General features: G+C 48.1%; 1 protein-coding gene across 2 annotated transcripts in view; it reads right to left on the bottom strand.

Moving 5' to 3' along the window:
• Positions 1-393: 393 nt before the first annotated feature.
• The window catches only part of peli1b (pellino E3 ubiquitin protein ligase 1b), a 42,298-nt gene continuing 25,512 nt past the window's right edge, over positions 394-17,179 (bottom strand). Inside the window, exons 2-7 of one of the 2 annotated variants that reach the window (XM_072690091.1) lie at positions 15,795-16,033; positions 12,016-12,145; positions 11,623-11,724; positions 10,292-10,489; positions 8,553-8,741; positions 394-5,973 (exon numbers count right to left, since the gene is read on the bottom strand). In XM_072690091.1, coding sequence (XP_072546192.1) covers positions 5,389-5,973; positions 8,553-8,741; positions 10,292-10,489; positions 11,623-11,724; positions 12,016-12,145; positions 15,795-15,874 — 1,284 coding nt within the window. In that variant the 5' untranslated portion in view covers positions 15,875-16,033 and the 3' untranslated portion in view covers positions 394-5,388. Of the gene's footprint in view, positions 5,974-8,552; positions 8,742-10,291; positions 10,490-11,622; positions 11,725-12,015; positions 12,146-15,794; positions 16,034-17,179 lie in introns of those variants that run through there. The other variant, XM_072690090.1, reaches the window with a different exon arrangement.

Genomic DNA, 17,179 nt, shown 5'->3' with positions numbered 1-17,179 from the left:
CACCCCTTCTAATGAATGCATTTAGCTACTTTAAGTTGCACCCATTGCTGACACAGATGTGCAAATGCACACACACACACACACATAGCTGGTCTAGTCCCTGTAGAGAAGTACTGCCAATAGAATAAGACTATCCCGAGCAGATAAACACACTAACTCACTAGCTCCTGTCGCTGAATGCCATCAAATCCTCACAGCAATGCTCCTTCTCCAAAATCTGGTAGAAGGCCTTCTCCCCTGGACAGCAGAGACTCCAGTTACTCCAACAGAAGCAGAATCAGCTTCTTTGATAGCCTTGATTTCAGAAGAAACAGTGAATGAGCAGGTGTCCGAATACTTTTGTCAACATATTTCAGCCCTGTAATTATGGAAATATGACCATATGACTTTTTTTTTTTTAATTATTTTAAACTTTATTGTTTAAAGTTGGTACAAAAACCATCAGATCAGAAACATTCTCAGCTGTTTTTGCCATGAAAGCAAAGGGGGTTCTCCAGAGACAGGCAGAGACTAACGTAACGGAGTTGACAGGACGGGGACCATGCGCACAAAACACACCATACACAAACAAACGAACAAAACCGGGTGATGTGGGGGGGTGGGGGGGTGGTGGGGGTGGGGGTGGGGGAGAGCCCTTGACACAAGTTTCTCCACTACGGAGAGAAAACGGTGGACGACGTTGCATGTCTTCCCTCCACTCCGCAGCTGGAATGCAGTTCAGGAGGGATGGAGGTGGAACAGAGGGTGTTCTTGTCCGTGAGGTATCCTTGGCTGTGGCGCTCATTGCTAGGAAACGAGAAAAGCTGGTAAAGGGCTTTTATAGGAAGAGTCCCGAGCTTAGCGCGTGCGGCTAAGACCAAGTTAGCAAACAGGTCATAGGTCGGCTTGGTTAGCGAGGCTTCATTTCGGGCCTGGAGGCCAGAAGAAAGTAGGGGGGAGTTCTCCCTGAGCTGAAGGACTGGGGGGCAGCAGGACACACGCCAACCGCTGGCTGCTTTTCACAGACTTTCACATTCGCAAATCACATTCGCATGGACAGATAGACCAGAGGAGGTCTCTGGAGCTCTATGGAGTGTGTCATGACCCAGTTCTGAAGGTCCACTCCAGCTCTCAACATGTCCAAGGCAAAACCTCCATAGGAGATGTGTTCAGAGGAAGAAGCTTATGACTGATTCCCATAGACAACCACCTATACACCAATCAGCCATAACAATAATACCGGCGAGGACCTGGTTCCACTGGCACCTGGTCTGGGAACCAAACTGTGATGTTCTAGGTGACCGGCTCAGAACATCTCCAAAACATCAGGAAGGTCTTGTCAGGTCTGGTCAGCATCTACCAAAAGAGACACCCAGCTTTATTTTTTTAGGTTTTTACCCCAATTTGACCCCTCTGTCACCCCATCTCTGAAGGCCAATTACCCCTTCGTGTGCCTATGTGGTGAAGGCTAGCACATCTTGGGGAGGACGTGCTATCAACCCACCCCTGAGAGAGAAGACCGATTGTGCTCTCTCAGACACCAGCACGACCCGGGATTCGAACCAGTGGCTCCTCGGATCATGGTGGCAGCACCACTCACAACTCACATAGAGAACGCCTTGGTGCCAGATACCCCAGGACCCTTTCAGAGGTGCTTAATGTTATGGCTGACTGGTGCACACTTATAAAAGCAGCCAATGGGAGAGGGTTTCAGCACCAGCCCACTGACGCTACAGGGGCAGCAGATAGAGGTGGGATGAACACTAGGGCGTTCCTATAGGTACGAATACCTACTCCTGGAGGACTGAGAGCCAGACCTGAGAGCAGAACTGATGACCATCGGGTGGTGCTGAGGAACTTAACACACACACACACACACACACACACACACACACACACACACACACACACACACATTCTTTCACACACTCGTTTCATGGTAGATACGTCAAGCAGACACTGAAAAAAAATCCAGTAATTCATACATACAAAGACCCTCGGGATAATGAGAGACACAGGTTTAGGTCAATTGATGATGCAACTCAGAGGGGAATGTGATCACATCCCATCTGAACACATTTTCAGACACATACACACAAGGACCACCAGGGCATGTGGCTTTGGCCTGTGCTTATAGAAAGAGAGGTTAAGCTCTGATGCTTCGAGAGCTTTCCGCAGGGAGCAGCCATGGCTTAAACTTTAGAGAAGTGGGTTTGGGACCGGAAGGTTGTAGGTTTGATCCCCTGGGGGGTGGAGGGAGTGAAGAAACAGCACTTTCTCCTCCCTCAATGTTCACAGTTGAGATACCCTCAAGCAAGGCACCTTACCCCCCGATTGCTCCCTGAGCGCTGAGGTGGTTGGCTGCCCACTGCTCCAGGTGTTTGTGTGTTCACTGCCCCTACAGTAGGTGTGCTGCAATTGCTCACTAGTGTGTGTCCACCGCCACAGATGAGTTCGACATGGAGGATGTAAATGTCTGCTGGAAATACGGGAGAATGTTTGACCCGCTACTGTCTCTGTTCGATTCCCTTCATTACAGATGGAAAGGGTTTGTTGGCATACAACAATCAGCCATAACATTAGAACCACAGACAGCTGACGTGAAAAATACTGATCATTTTCCTCTGCTTCAGTGGCTCCTGGGGGTGTATCAGGCAGCAAGTGAACAGTCTTGAAGTTCTTGAAGGTGATGAAGGCGTGGGCAAGTGTAAAAATCTCAGATGACTGGGTCGGAGCACCTCCACAACATCAGGCAGGTCTGTCTTGCGAGGTGTTCTGGTATGCAGTGGTCAGTACCGCGAGTCAGAGTCATGGGCACCTAAGGTCCCAAACCTCACAATTTACAGGACAAAGGTGGGGCCCTTATTCATATCAGGCAGGTGGTACTAATGTTAGGGCTGATCATGGCTGAACCCACCTGCAATCTACTATGGTTTATTTCACTCTTGGTAGATCTTCTATTCCAAGCCCTCAGTCCAATCCTCTCGCCCTCAGCTCTCGGCCTATATTGCTTTGTAGCGGAAGTCTTCACACACTTGTGCAAAAGTGTGTTAGCTACAGGAAAAACTGAGCACACACAGCCAGGCTGAACACAGCGCCGATTTTCGAGGCTAGATGTGGGATGATGAAAAATAAAAATCAAGAAAAAATAAAGACAAAAATAAGACAGTCGTCAGGTACAGAGTGTAACTCCAAAAACACACACCTATAACTTTACATTTGATTAACATTGATACTATGCATAAATAAAAATGTTAGGTATCTTTAAGTTAGGCATCTGATTTACATGAAAAAAAACAACAACAACAAAAGAAACAGCTGTGAATCAAACACAAACGCAACCTCCTGTTTGCTCACGATGGGGATGGATCCGACGTCTGAGTGTAAATAGTAGTTGTCATGGTTAGCTCGTCACAGACACTCTTATATAAAGTATGGGTATTGCATCACTAAAGTTGAAAGAGTGAAGTAGAACGGTACTCTATTAGCATATTAGCAAAAAAACACTGTATACATTACCGCACCCCCCCTCATTATCAGTTCCTCTCAGTCCAGACCCGACGCACTGGAGGTTCAAGCGGGTGCTCAGACGGTCCTACTCGATTTGCGTAGCCCCGTCTCCCTTCCGCTTTTGTTTTATTTATTTATTTTATTTTTTTTGCCTTGTTTAAGTTCTTTTCTTTTCGTTTCGCTTGAAAATATATATTTCTCTTCTGGATTAAGAAAACAAGTCACTAAAAAAAGGTCACTTATAAAGCAGAGGAAATAAAAACAGTTCAATAGTCCAGGAGAGGTGGGAGGAGAGGGACGAGAGACACAGAGAGAGAGAGAGAGACACAGAGAGAAAGATTAGCTGCATTGCAACCACATTGCAGGCCGCCACATCGCTCAGCTCCGATGTCTGTACGTGTCTGTATGTGTGGCTGACCAGTAAACGTCCGTCACTGTCCTTAAAGGACCTGCCTGCAGAAGCCTGATCCTGATCCTCCTCACTGCAGTAGTGATCAGGTCAATAAAGTAGTTCCATTTTTTTGTTTTTGCTATCTTGTGGCTATCTAATACTGTATAGCAGGGGTGTAACGGTAGACAGTGGTCAGAGTTCGGTATGGACCACACGGTTCAGTGCGAGTTCGGTCCAACAGGGGTTTAAAAAAAAAAAAAAAAAAAAAAAAAAAAAAAAACTGTGACCACTGAAATGGACCCCATTTACCCCTCTGAGGACACTACTGAGTACGTCAGCTGTGTCCGAAAAGTCATAAAGTGACCTGAACTAAGCAACAGACAGTTGAACGAAGCGAAGCTGGCGACGCTCGCCCAGAAGAGGCTAGTGACACAGTTACGAGCCACTGGATGCCGTGAATTTCACCTATTTTCCATGTAGCTCCTTAACAGTTGGCTTAGGTTGCTCAGCGCGTGGTATGGACATGGCCGTTTATGATGCTGAGAAAGTGCCCGAATTCATGTGCTTCGACCCCTACTAAACAGTTCCTCCCGATATAGCGGCATGCTAATGAGGAAGTAGGGATCCGGTTCAGTCACAGCCTAGGTTTCCTTTCATTCATTTTCCCCCATTTTAGTCAGCTTAAGCAAAATTAGCATGGCATGTTGCTATGATGAGGCAACTTGCTGACGGCTTACAGCTTAAGGCAGGGGTTTGCAAAGGTTTACTGTTCATTTATTACACATAAATAATTATCCAACTATAAAATGACTTATTTGATATTTATTCATCTGCAGTATGAACAATTTAATTAATACAGCGGCGTCGGTCAGCTCCAGGGTTGGCTTTCCCTCTTAGCACTCTTAAACACTCTCTCTACCATTTAAGAACCTGAGCTGGGGTCAGTGGGCTGCTCTGTATGCAATCACCCTTACTTACGGTCAGCATTAGTTTCACTGGTACACTGGTACTGGGAAATAACCGGGGTAAGTAAGCGGGGTAAGCCTATTCCTATAGGCTAGGAGTACTGTTTACTCTCCATATATACGTACCACGTGACCGTTTACTGTTACAGCCCTGCTGTGTAGTGACCGATAGTTGACCAACAGTGATACGCAGAGTAAAGTGTGATAAAACAAATATGAAATTAATAAATAAATAAGAATTCTGACTGTTACATTGCGGCACTTAAGTGGCTCAAATCTGGTCTAAAAGATCAGTCCTGTCCGTCTCAACTACGGCCACTAAGCGCCGAGTCCGCTCCCTACGCACTTCACTTTAGCTAGGGTGTGAATTTTTGGCAAGGGCCTTGTCTGAGAGAGGTTCAGCCTTAGCATGTCAATGCAGCCAGAGAGATAGAGAGATAGAGAGTTAAATAGGCAGATAGAAACACTGAGAGGGTGCAGGGGGCTCTTCAGCTTAATCAGATTCGGTCAGGTCATCCCTAAAAGGTCAAAAAGTCAGCATGTCTAGTCCACAGGTCCCTGGAAGATGAGTCTGACGTATCCCTGCTCTCCGCTCAGCTGCTGGGCGCAGAACGGGCAGGCTGCGTGGAAGGTGTGTGTGCCGTGGGGCAGCGGGATCTGGCTCCAGAAGGCCACCGTCTTCTCCGAGCACACGTGGCCGCAGGGGATAAAGGCATGGGTGGGCGGAGCCGCGTCCAAATAAAACCCCGCCTCACAGCCCAGCCACAGAGGCACGTACGGCCCCCTGGCCCGGCACATGGGGCACTCGCGCTCGCGCCCGTCCCGGCCCCCGTCCCGCTCGCCCGAGTCCCGCGTGCCCCAGCTGTGGTAGCCGTGCACGTGGCCGCAGTGCAGGTAGGCCCAGGGCTGCTTCTCGTCCACCGTGTCCTTGCGGCGCATGCTGGGGAAGGCCAGCGTGTTGAAGCCCACGGGACACTGCGGCCGCGCCGCGTTCAGCTCCTGCCGAAGAGCCTCCAGGTGCTTGAGCGTGGGCGTGCGCTGCAGGCCCTCGGCCGTGCGCCACAGCAGGGTGGCGCCGCACAGGTCGATCAGAGAGCCGTCCACCAGCTCCTGCGTCTCGCTCTCCACCTGAAGGGAAGAACAGGCAAGAGAAACAGACCCATGAGGAATCCACTGCTTAATGAATGAACAGGTGGCAAAAGTATTGGGACACCTGCTCATGCACTGTTTCTTCTGAAATCAAGGGGATTAAAAAGAGTTGGAGTAACTGTCTCTACTGTCCAGGGAAGAAGGCTTTCTACTAGACTTGGGAGGAAGGGCATTGCTGTGAGGATTTGATTGCATTAGTGAGTTAGTGGGGTCAGGATGTTGGATGATCACCACTATTCAAAATCCTATTCAAAAGTACTGGATGGAGCTCTACAATCATCATTCCAGAGAACACAGTTCTTCCACTGCTCCACAGCTCAAAGCTGGGGGGCTTTATACCCCTCTACTAGCCCACACCTGGCATTAGGCAGCATGGTGGCAATAGGTTCAATGGGTTCCTATTCTATTGGCAGTACTGGCACACAGGGACTAGAAAACCTGTGTGTGCGTGTGTGTGTGTGTGTGTGCGCGCACTGTGTCAGCGATGGGTGGAACTTAAAGTAGCTGAATGCATCCATCATTATCATTAGGGGGTGTGCACAAACGTTTGGATAGATATTGTAACTGCAGTGCTGATGCAGGTCTGAATAACCACCACCAGATGGCAGTAAGCTCCTGCTCCTTCTCGTTCTCGTCTCCTTGTGCTCCACCTTCCTTCTCTGGACAGTAGAGACAGTTACTCAAACAGAAGGAGGATAAACTCTTTTTGAATACCCTTGATTTCAGGAAATACAGTAACTGAGCAGGTGTCCCAATACTTTTGTCAATTCAGCGTATATAGTAGAGTCTCACAGGGTCTTATTTTGGGGCCTACGGCACTGATGTTAACGATGACAGTAACGTATTTGGGGCAGTGGTGGCTCAGTCGAGAGAGCCCCGTCTTACTGATGACAGGGTTGTGGGTTTGAGACCAGATTTCACTAAGCGGCCCTGTAGGGCCCTTGAGCAAGGCCCCTCAGCCCACTCTGTTCCCTGAACGCTGCCCTGGAAAACAGCACTTGGCATCAATTTGGCTGTTGGTTGATGAACCTGGATATCTTCCAGCAGAGATATTACCCATCAGCGTTCGACCCACGTTTAGCCAACGTTCAGCCAACACTGAGCCTTTTTGAGCGCAGGGTCCGGCATGTAAATCTTAAGCCAGGGTGGTCTCATCTCAAACGTTTCAAGCTGAAGGATTTCCTGCAGCGTCTCACCATCGCTAAGCCCATGTTTGGCCAACATCTCGCCTGCTCAGACGCCAGGCCTGTGAGATGCTAATCAGAAGGATTAACGTGTCCAAGTGCCTTGACTTGTGCACAGTGTGTGTGTGTGTGTGTGTGTGTGTGTGTGTGTGTGTGTGAGTGTGTGTGTGTGTGCGCGCGCATGACCCTCAAAAACTGACCTCATACAGAGCCAGTCAAACTTGTTAATGAAGCTAGCGCAATGCTAACTACAGGTCACATTCATTTCAGCAGTGTCAGCATTTTTTGTTGAACTGCATCCAAGGTTTTTATTAATGCCACACACACACACACACACACACACACACACACACACACACACACACACACACACACACACGGAGAGAGTGAATGAGCGAGTGAGGATACTCAATGGTCCTTCTGAGCAACGCACTTAGCAGATCAGCGGCTGATCATCTTACAGCATCACATTACACACACACACACACACACACAATATAGAGTATGTACACTATGGAGTAACGGTGTGTACTCTAGTAAAGGCTTTCTAGTAGATTTTAAGAAGCATTGCTGTGAGGATTTGATTGCATTCAGCAACAAGAGAATTAGAGAATTAGTGAGGTCGGGATGTTGGATGACCATACCCCCCCCACCTCATCACCCCCAACTTATAGCACTCCTAATAGCACTGGATGGAGCTCCACCACCATTCTTTCACAGCTCAATGCTGGGGGGCTTTATACCCCTCTATAAGCCCACGCCTGGCATTAGGCAATGGTGCATTCATCAGAATCCTTATTCGGGGGCTCACAAACATTTGGACATGTGCACTGTTACTACGGCAACAGCATCCCACATCGACCAGCGTCAGACGGCACAGGTCTGATCAGTGGAGGATATGTAAGAGGACACTCTCTGGAATGATGGTTGTGCGGCGTCCAATGCATTTGGGATGTTGGGGATGAGGTTGTGTGGTGGTCCTCAAACATTCTGACCTCACCAAGTCTAGCTCTGGTCACTGAATGCAATCAAATCCTCGCAGCAGTGCTCCACCTTCCTTCCCTGGACAGTAGAGACAGTTACTCCAACAGAAGCAGAATAAACTCTTTTCGAATAGCCTTGATTTCAGGAAATACAGTAATTGAGCAGGTGTCCCAATACTTTTGTCAATTTATCGCATATAGTAGAGTCCCACAGGGTTTTATTTTGGGGCCTATGACAGTAAGGACCTGCGTCAGACGGCACAAGTCTAGTCAGTGGATGTGAGAGGACACTCCACGAAGCTCCCTGCTGAGCGTCAACACACCGCCAGCGTGCGGCAGTTCAACCGTGCACACAGTTGTAGCGTATGTTCTAGACCCTTCCGATCCTCACCATTTTGCCCCGCTGCTGAGCAGACCGCGTCTCGCGAAGAGTGAAGACGTTGCCACACACAGAGATCTCTCTCCACACGCCCGGTTTGGAGTCCTCGGTGAAGCCGTGCCGTGGGTGCATTACCAGCACGCCATTCGTGGTTAAGCCATCCATCTGTCCGTCCGATGTTCTCCACTTCGCTGCTTTCTCCTGGGACGGGAAACACACACGTTACGCGGCAAAGCCAACATGCGTCACACACACCCCCCCTTTACAGCGGCCCACGCTACAGGATAATCGGGACTACGGTGATAAACGATGATTATCCTGTAGTGTGTGGGAGATGATCAGAGCACTAAGGCTGGACTACAGACACCAGTTACAGAGTTATTTACAAGGTGGACGCCAACTCGCGACTTTGACCGGTCAAATCATGGCCTTTCCTGGGCAGAAAGCACTCGAAGAACTCACCACTAGCATAAGCAATGGCTGTTTACATGCAGTTTAAGACCTTAAGATAGTGATGGTGCAGCGTGGGGACTTTGACGACTGCCCATATATATGAACCCTATGATAATAATAATAACGACACACTGCAGGAGATGTTTTCAGCTGCAGCCCTTAAACATTTGCCCTCCCTCTGGTCAGCTGTGAAAGTGAGAGAGAGGATGTCTGTGTCCCAGTCTGGGCCTGGATGGGCCTGTCTGTCATCCAGGGCTTTAGGTACCTGCTGGGACTGTGTTCTGCTGACTCGTCCTCCCCCTGGGTTTCGCATGCCCAGTCTGAACATGACCAGAGCGGGCGCCTCACATAAACCCAGCACAAGAGCAGTACTTCAAACCCCCTCAGCGAGAGCAAGAGTGCCAGAATGGCCCATTAAGCCATGGTGTAATTTGATGAGGTGGAAATCTCAGATATGGGTACAGCAGGTACTGTGCCGGAACACAATTTCCCAGAGGTTCTGATAGGGGTTTTATGTTTGCTGTAAATCTGGTCATTTCATTGTCTCTCTCAGGGATTTCGTCGGACCGCCGCAATCTGATTTATTTTTCAAAACGCCTCAAAAAGTCCTTTCAGGTCACCTCATCCACAGGGTTGATGCTGAGTAGCTTGTTAGTGTGGTTATCTGACTGGGTGAGACTGGTTTAGCCCCATTTGAACTAGTAAGGCTATAGTGGTTGACGTGGCACAACAGATGATAAACCCACTAGCTGCCAATAAGAGTCCTTGTCCTTGGGCAAGACTCCCAACACTGAACAAAAGTCAGGGTTCGGACAGAACCAAGGACCAGACCTCATTTTTCAGTATACCAGAGGATAGAGGGAAAAAAAAAAAAGACTAACCCAGGTTACAGTATGTTCCATCCAATGTCGTATAGCGCCCCCCTGAGGTAGCTGCTATAGCCTGTAGTGAATTAAACAGTGTTTCTGCACACAGACCCTACAACTGTCAAACAGCATAGACCTCGCACCATCCTCACCATCCTCACCAGATTTACCCCTCACTCTCTACCGCTGTAATAGTTAGTTCACTGGGAAAAGCAGCTTGAGCATGTAGCTAACTTCAACTGCTGGACCGCTTTTACCAAACCGGACAAATCCATGTGCCTTTACACCCTTATTAACGAGGCACTACAGACAGCAAACTTGACTGTTGTTAGCGTAGCCTAGTGGTTCATGGTGGACCCACTTCTGATTACATCATGACTGTTATCGGCTGCTAACGAGCAAGAACGAGTTTTGGTCAAGAGTGTCTCTCACCCCAAGAAAGATGTTTTTGGAGGAGTCGAAGCCGGCGGCGTAGATGCGGGCAGTGTAGGGCGGCGTCCGCTGGCACATGATGCGGCAGGCGAAGCGAGAGATGGTGCTCTGGACCGTCTGCGTGTCGGAGTTGCTCTGGCTGCCTGGGATGGTGTCCGTCACCACGAAGTCTATAGGAGTCTCAGTGGAACGACCAATCTGGACAGTGAGAAAAAGAAGCAGGACGGTGGGTTGATGGCACTTCCTTCCCAAATCAGTCCTAATGTGAAGTGACCCTTCTAGTGTTGGGGGCACTGCTAGTGATTGGGGGAGCTCACACGATGAATAATTACCCAATCCCTGTTCCAAATGGGGTAGAATTCAAAATAAACCATTAAAATAAATAAATTCATTAATTTTCAAAATTCAAATAATAGGATATTTTTTATTTAATATTTTAATAAGGATGACAGAGACTAAGCCCAGACTTAGTCTATTGTTTCCAATGCAGAACCAGCCTGTTATTTTGTGTTGCGTCACATTATAATATAATAAAATAATATGATTGAAATGGACGAATGACACTTAAGCTAGGTTCAGAATCAGAATCTGAAATACTTTACTGATAAACAATCTATTAATTAAAATATAAAACAAAGAGAAAAACTATAAGAAATATGTACATAAATATACATATATAAATTATATGATATGAATATAATAAATTTGGCCAAGAAGTGAAATTTAATTGTGCATTTATGTGACTTCTGAGAATTCTGAGCCACACTAGCGTCCAGCTTGTTCAGCGAAGCAAACCCAGCCACAGCAGCAGGTAGTGAAGCTATTCCCTGCCTAGCAACACTGTGGGTGATTAAAAGGTCAGTCCGGATTCTAGGACTCGTAAGCGATGCGCTGCACTGCGCTGACGCCTGGAAACAGAAACCACAGAGTGGAATGTGACGGGCCGCAGCCAAATCAAGCAGGTGGGCCGTGCCCGAGCGCCCCGCTCACAACGCCAGCGACAGCCTGCAGATTTGAGGCAGATCTAGGCAGCTACGCAATGCAGGTCAATAAAACCAATGAGTCTGGGTAATGCATCCTCCAGAAATGTAGGTTACTGCGAGAGGACAGACAGTTTGTCTGACCGGACTAATAACGGTCATTACATTTATTTGTGTTGCACTGAAGAGCACACACACACACACACACACACACACACACACACAGACACAGACACAGACACAGACACAGACACAGACACAGACACAGACACACACTCTTCTCGCATCAGTGTTTTCAGAACTGTGTGAAGCTGGACCACGATTCAAATGGAGTGTGTGAAGCACCGGTACCTGGAACATATCTGTATTGCTGTCGTGAGTGTACTCCACCACCACCGTCTGAGCTCGGGACAGGGTGTAGGAGATGCTGTGCTGGTCCTTGTTGCTTATGGCCTAGGCAGGGAGAGGGAGGAAGACACATGATTAACAGTTCGTGAGGACATGATGCGGACCTTCCGACGGTCTGAGAAGCTACAGCCCTAATATAGCTAGCCACTCTGAGCTGGGGGCCATGTGGAGAAACAGAGAAGCCCCTTATGAGCTCAAGTGTATCCAAGATGGGTGGATAAAACCACGTCTCGAGACCCCACACCACGTCCACCTTCAAGCGTGAAGGCCTTGAGTGTCTGCTACGATTCTGTATGTAGCAGAGCAGTAACATCAGAGGAGGCTGTGAGAGTCTACCTTGGCTGCTTGGGGTGTGCAGGCTACATGGACAGTGCTGGGTTTGACGCCGTTTGCTTTGGGCCGCTTGGAGAGCGCGAAGCGGCTCTTCCGTCTGCCGCGGTCTCCGTTTGGGAGAGAGCCATTGTACCTGCACAACAGAAGTGAGAAACACACACACACACATATACATGAATATGCACCTGAGAAACACACACACAATAATAAATATATATATATATATGCATCTTGAGTGTTACATAGGAGTCATTCTACAGACTGGGTGCAACATCTGCAATGTTTGATGAGCTGCATTGAGCGCGAATTTGTCTATACCGTAACTGAATATATAGAAGTGTATATATAAACACTATAAACACACACTATGGTAAAAGATGCCACTCCTGCTCTGTGGTTAATATGTATACAGCCTGTGTTATGTTGATACCTCGGACTTTGTACACTCCCGTATCCTAAAGCATGACCTTTTCCTCAAGTCGATATTTACCAACACAGCGTTCGCATGCAAAATATCACCAACTAGATCTTAGAGATACTAGATACCATATTTATTACATTCAGGACTATTATATATTACATATATATTCTCAGTACTACATTAGAAATGTGAACTTACTCAAAATATAACCCCTTACGTTTAGTGCGCCCATCAGTTGGACTTACCACCCCGTCACACGTCAAACTTGTTTTGCCTATAAATAGTGCTCTGTTGCTTTAAATAACATCAAGAAGACAAGAAGGATGAAACATCATCATTTGAGCCTTTGGAGAAGCCGGAAAGAAAAAAAAAAGAAATAAAATTTCATTTTGATGTTCGTTTTTAGTTTTTTTTTTTTAGTCTCATTCATTGCATTTTCATGTTGGGCAGGGTTCATCAAGCTTAGACCAACCCCCCAGTCATCCGAAATACAATTATGAACATTTTTACAGTATTATTTTTTAAATATTTTTAATTAGTTTTGTCAAAATTTTTTTTCCTCCAAATTTGGTTCTGCTTACTAACCCACCCATTCCTAGCTCCCCCTAGAACTTGCAACGCTCCCGACACTAGGACAGGAAGGACCGCCTTTTTCGGATTTACAGGCAGCCAACATGCTCTGAGGAAAGCACCAGGTCACCAGCTCCACCGCCCCGGCTAACAGACGCCTGTGCCGGTTGTGCTCTCTTTGACTCTGAACGCTGATGGCAAAGTCGCAAGGCTTTACACCACTTACTGCTAAGAAAACGATGCTTAGATTTTTTTTTTTTTTTAGGGGTGTGTAGGTCAGGACCTTGACCACGCCTTTCAATGGCGGCTCGGTGGGCTCGGTACACATGTGCTAGACCGCCAATGTGGTCGCCCAACGCCCCAAATGTCTGGAGACGTGTCTGGAGGTAAAGCTCTAACTAAACAGAAACCAATCCTCTTAAACTGCAGAGCGAGCTCACACACACACATACACATATACACACAACTGTGTGTGCATATATATGTGTATGTGTGTGTGTGTGTGTGTGTGTGTGTGTGTGTGTGTGTGGTCCTGCAATGAAAGCGCTGCCAGTGCGGAGGAGCTTCTCTTGGTCCACTCAGATTCATTTTAAGCTCATTTACTTCAGACCTTCCGATCAATGGCCTCTGAATCGAAATCAATATTTCCATTCAACGTGCCCTTGATCAAAATCAATATGTCAACAGAAAAGGGTCTCTCGTGGCCCGGCCACACTCCAGAGCGTGTGTGAAGGGGTGTACAGGCTCCTGAAGGGGGCGCTGTTGCAGACAGACCAGTGCACACTACGGCTACAGCTGCATTAGTAGTGGCTGGTTCTTTAGCATATCTTTAGCAACAGCAGGGCTAACACTCAGGCAAGTGGGTCCAAACACACACACACACACACACACACACACACACACACACACACACACACACACACACACACACACACACACCCTTTAAAACATGCTTGTTCTCCCCTCCTACAGCAGCAGCCAGGCCGCTGGGGGAGAGCTGCTCAGGCAGCTGTCCTGGACGTTTCAGCGAGGGCTCTTCCCATCTCCACACACCTACCCTGACCTAACCAACGTGGAAACAGCACACTCGCTGAGGTGACGCAATAATGGAAACGTTCTGCAGGGGGACTCCAGGGACGGTGGGAGCGACAGAGGGCGATAAATCAGTGCAGAATTCCCAAACAGCTGAGTGAGTCATTCTGAACAGGGAATTTTTGAGGTGTTGCTCTGACATACACTCACATCACAATCACTGCAACACAGACAGACAGACAGGCGGACAGACAGACAGGCGGACAGACAGACAGGCGGACAGACAGACAGGCGGACAGACAGCTGCGTTCAGAATCGCTCAGTGTGTTATTGTTCCCAACGCCCATAATGCATCGCAAAAAGTAAGTAGTGCACAGAGACTAGGATGTACGCTAGAATGCACAGCGTATTCCAGAATTAAGTGGGCTCTGGATTTTCATGGATCAGGTATTGGGTACCTTAATCCCGATGCAGTGCCACAGTGTTCAGAGCGCCATCCGCTGGCCTCAAGGCACCATTGACGGACATTATCCCCACACTGTTAGTAATGAAAGCTGCAGCTGATCAGTAGATGTTTATTAAGCACTAACAGTCTCTTCCATATGCTCAGAAAAACTCATCATCATCATCATCACCATAACTAAATTGATCACGATATGAGAAAATATCAACGTCATATTGCCCAGCTCCAGGCAAAGCCGTGAACATCAGGTACGCCCTGACTGATCGTCCTCTATCGGCTCAGATACTACGACACTACAGCAGCGAGTGAATTCATATGAACGGTCAGGGTAGTACTGACCGAGCCACTTGCTTTCTCTGGTGCGGAGCGAGAAACACTGACCTAGATCACGGGGTCGACAACCCAGATCCTCGAGGACCACCGGCTAGTCGCTCTGAGCCGGCTCTAACCACCGGTGGCGGCTGAGTGGGCTGATTAACTGGCTCAGGTGTAAAGAGCGCCGGAAAAACTACAATTATTTATGGCTGGCAGGGGGTGCCTGGAGGACCGGGCTGAAGCTCTCTGACCTAGATTGCTTCACAGGTGGCCTCTACAATGAGTAGACACACACACACACACACACACACACACACACACACACACACACACACACACACACAGAGGAATACGGCCTAAGCACAGGTTTATGAGATCATGCAATCCAACTGCACTGTAAAACAGAGATGGTGCTGAGCAGTATTGATTAAACTCTTATTGCAGAGATGTACAGTGTGATGCCGGCTGGCACAGACGTCTGCGAGCCGATGAATCAGAGCTGGGTCCTCCCAGTGTCTGGAGCACTGCATGTAATAGGGAAGAGTACTAACAAGCGAGTAATTGGCCATCTAAAATTGTGGGGTGGGGTCTGCCTCCATCAAAGTGAACGGATTGGGCCCTGCCCAATTAATGCAATCCATGACTAGTGACTAGATTGCCTGTAGTTCTGTCGTCATCATATGCAGCATGCATTCGACAATAATCAGGTCATAAAAATCGCTGGCTTGATTTTGGAAGTGTCCCAATACTTTTGTCCAATTGTTTGGAGTGTTTTGCTTGGTTTTGTTGCCTTGAAATGATGCCAAAGAGATCACTAACGCAGCGGTATATAGGCCGCAAAGACAACATGTCGCCCAGCAGAGCTTTGAGGGATCGAACAGTGATCTCCACACAGTGTCAACGCGGACTTTCCGGCTGGGGCGGCACCAGCCCCACATGGGCTCAAGGGTCAAAAGACTTGGTGCTGCTCTTTTCTCTTACCCAAGTACGATGAGCTCTCCGTATTTGACTGGCACTTTGGTGGAGGAGGTGGAGATGTTCTCCTGCTCTGGGGAAAACATGGGCACGGTGTGTGTATGCTTGCGTGCGTGTGTGTGTGTGTGTGTTCGGCCTCCGCAGCTAAGAGCGCTACACAAGCACACAGTCGGTCTCAGCTCTGTCTCGGCTTCATCGCCGGCAGCTTCATCACTGTCGTCGTCACTGCTGCTGCTGCATGAACCCTACAGAGAGAGAGAGAGAGAGAGAGAGAGAGAGAGAGAGAGAAAGAGAGAGAGACCATGAATGCAACCGGAAGCTGCAACAGTGAGGTAATAACACAACATGGTCCAGCCTCATGACCCGACATCTGGTCAGTTTAGTGGCCTAACAGAGAAAAGGTCCCATTTGGGCAGGTAATTTGACTTCAGTGTCTGGACGGTACAGTCCTACACCAGAGGGATTTGCTGCGTCTGCTCCTTGGCTTCGTACAGCCCCACCCGTGGGATTGGGACGCTCAGTGTAGCGGCTTTAACCATGACGCAACAATCAGCTTTAGGTCAGGTAGTTCATGTGATCCGTTTGCTTCCCCAGCAGAGAGCATGTCCCTAAAAACCTAGCAGAAGGCCTTCTTCCCTGGACAGTAGAGGCAGTCACTCCAACAGAAGCAGGATCAGCTCTTTTTAATACCCTTGATTTCAGAAGAAACTGTGGATAAGCAAGCGTCCCAATACTTTTGTCCATTTGAAATGATGCCAAAGAGATCACGGAGATCTCCACACAGTGATCCAGTTAAAAGCTGGAGAACAACTGTGTTTGTTTACAGCACTGAATTTTATGTCAGAAATGTCATGAGGTTATGTGACGGGGTGGTTAAATCATCGGACGCAAAGCGAAACTATACTAAAAATAAATAAATAAACAAACAAACAAAGCTGTTTAAGCTCAAGGACTACAGCCAATGTACCGATGGCACAGGCGTCTGCGAGCCGATGAATCAGAGCTGGGTCCTCCCAGTGTCCGGAGCACTGCATGTAATAGGGAAAAGCACTAACGAGCGGGCGAGTAATTGCGGCTAAAATTGTGGGGCGGGGTCTGCCTACATCAAAGTGGACGGAGTCAGGTCATAAAAATCGCTGGCGATTGTGATTTCCCTAGATTTTGAAAGAAAACGGGAGACGTGCAAGTGTCCCAAAACTTTTGTCCAAACAGCGCAGCTTGTTTTGAGTGTTCGGCTTTGTTTTCTTGCCTTGAAATGATGCTGAAGAGATCGCAGGCAGCCTCATCACGAAACCGAGCTGATATGATCTTCGTAATGGAGCTGACCACATCAAGCCGATGAGCTGACCACAAGGCCCATCATCATCATCCACAAGGCTAAACGCTGCACA

The sequence above is a fragment of the Salminus brasiliensis genome, chromosome 10 (assembly GCF_030463535.1).
Source record: "Salminus brasiliensis chromosome 10, fSalBra1.hap2, whole genome shotgun sequence".
Classification (NCBI taxonomy): Eukaryota; Metazoa; Chordata; class Actinopteri; order Characiformes; family Bryconidae; genus Salminus; species Salminus brasiliensis.
The sequence above is the reverse complement of the archived record's forward strand: the minus strand, read 5'-3'. Positions and strand labels throughout refer to the sequence as shown.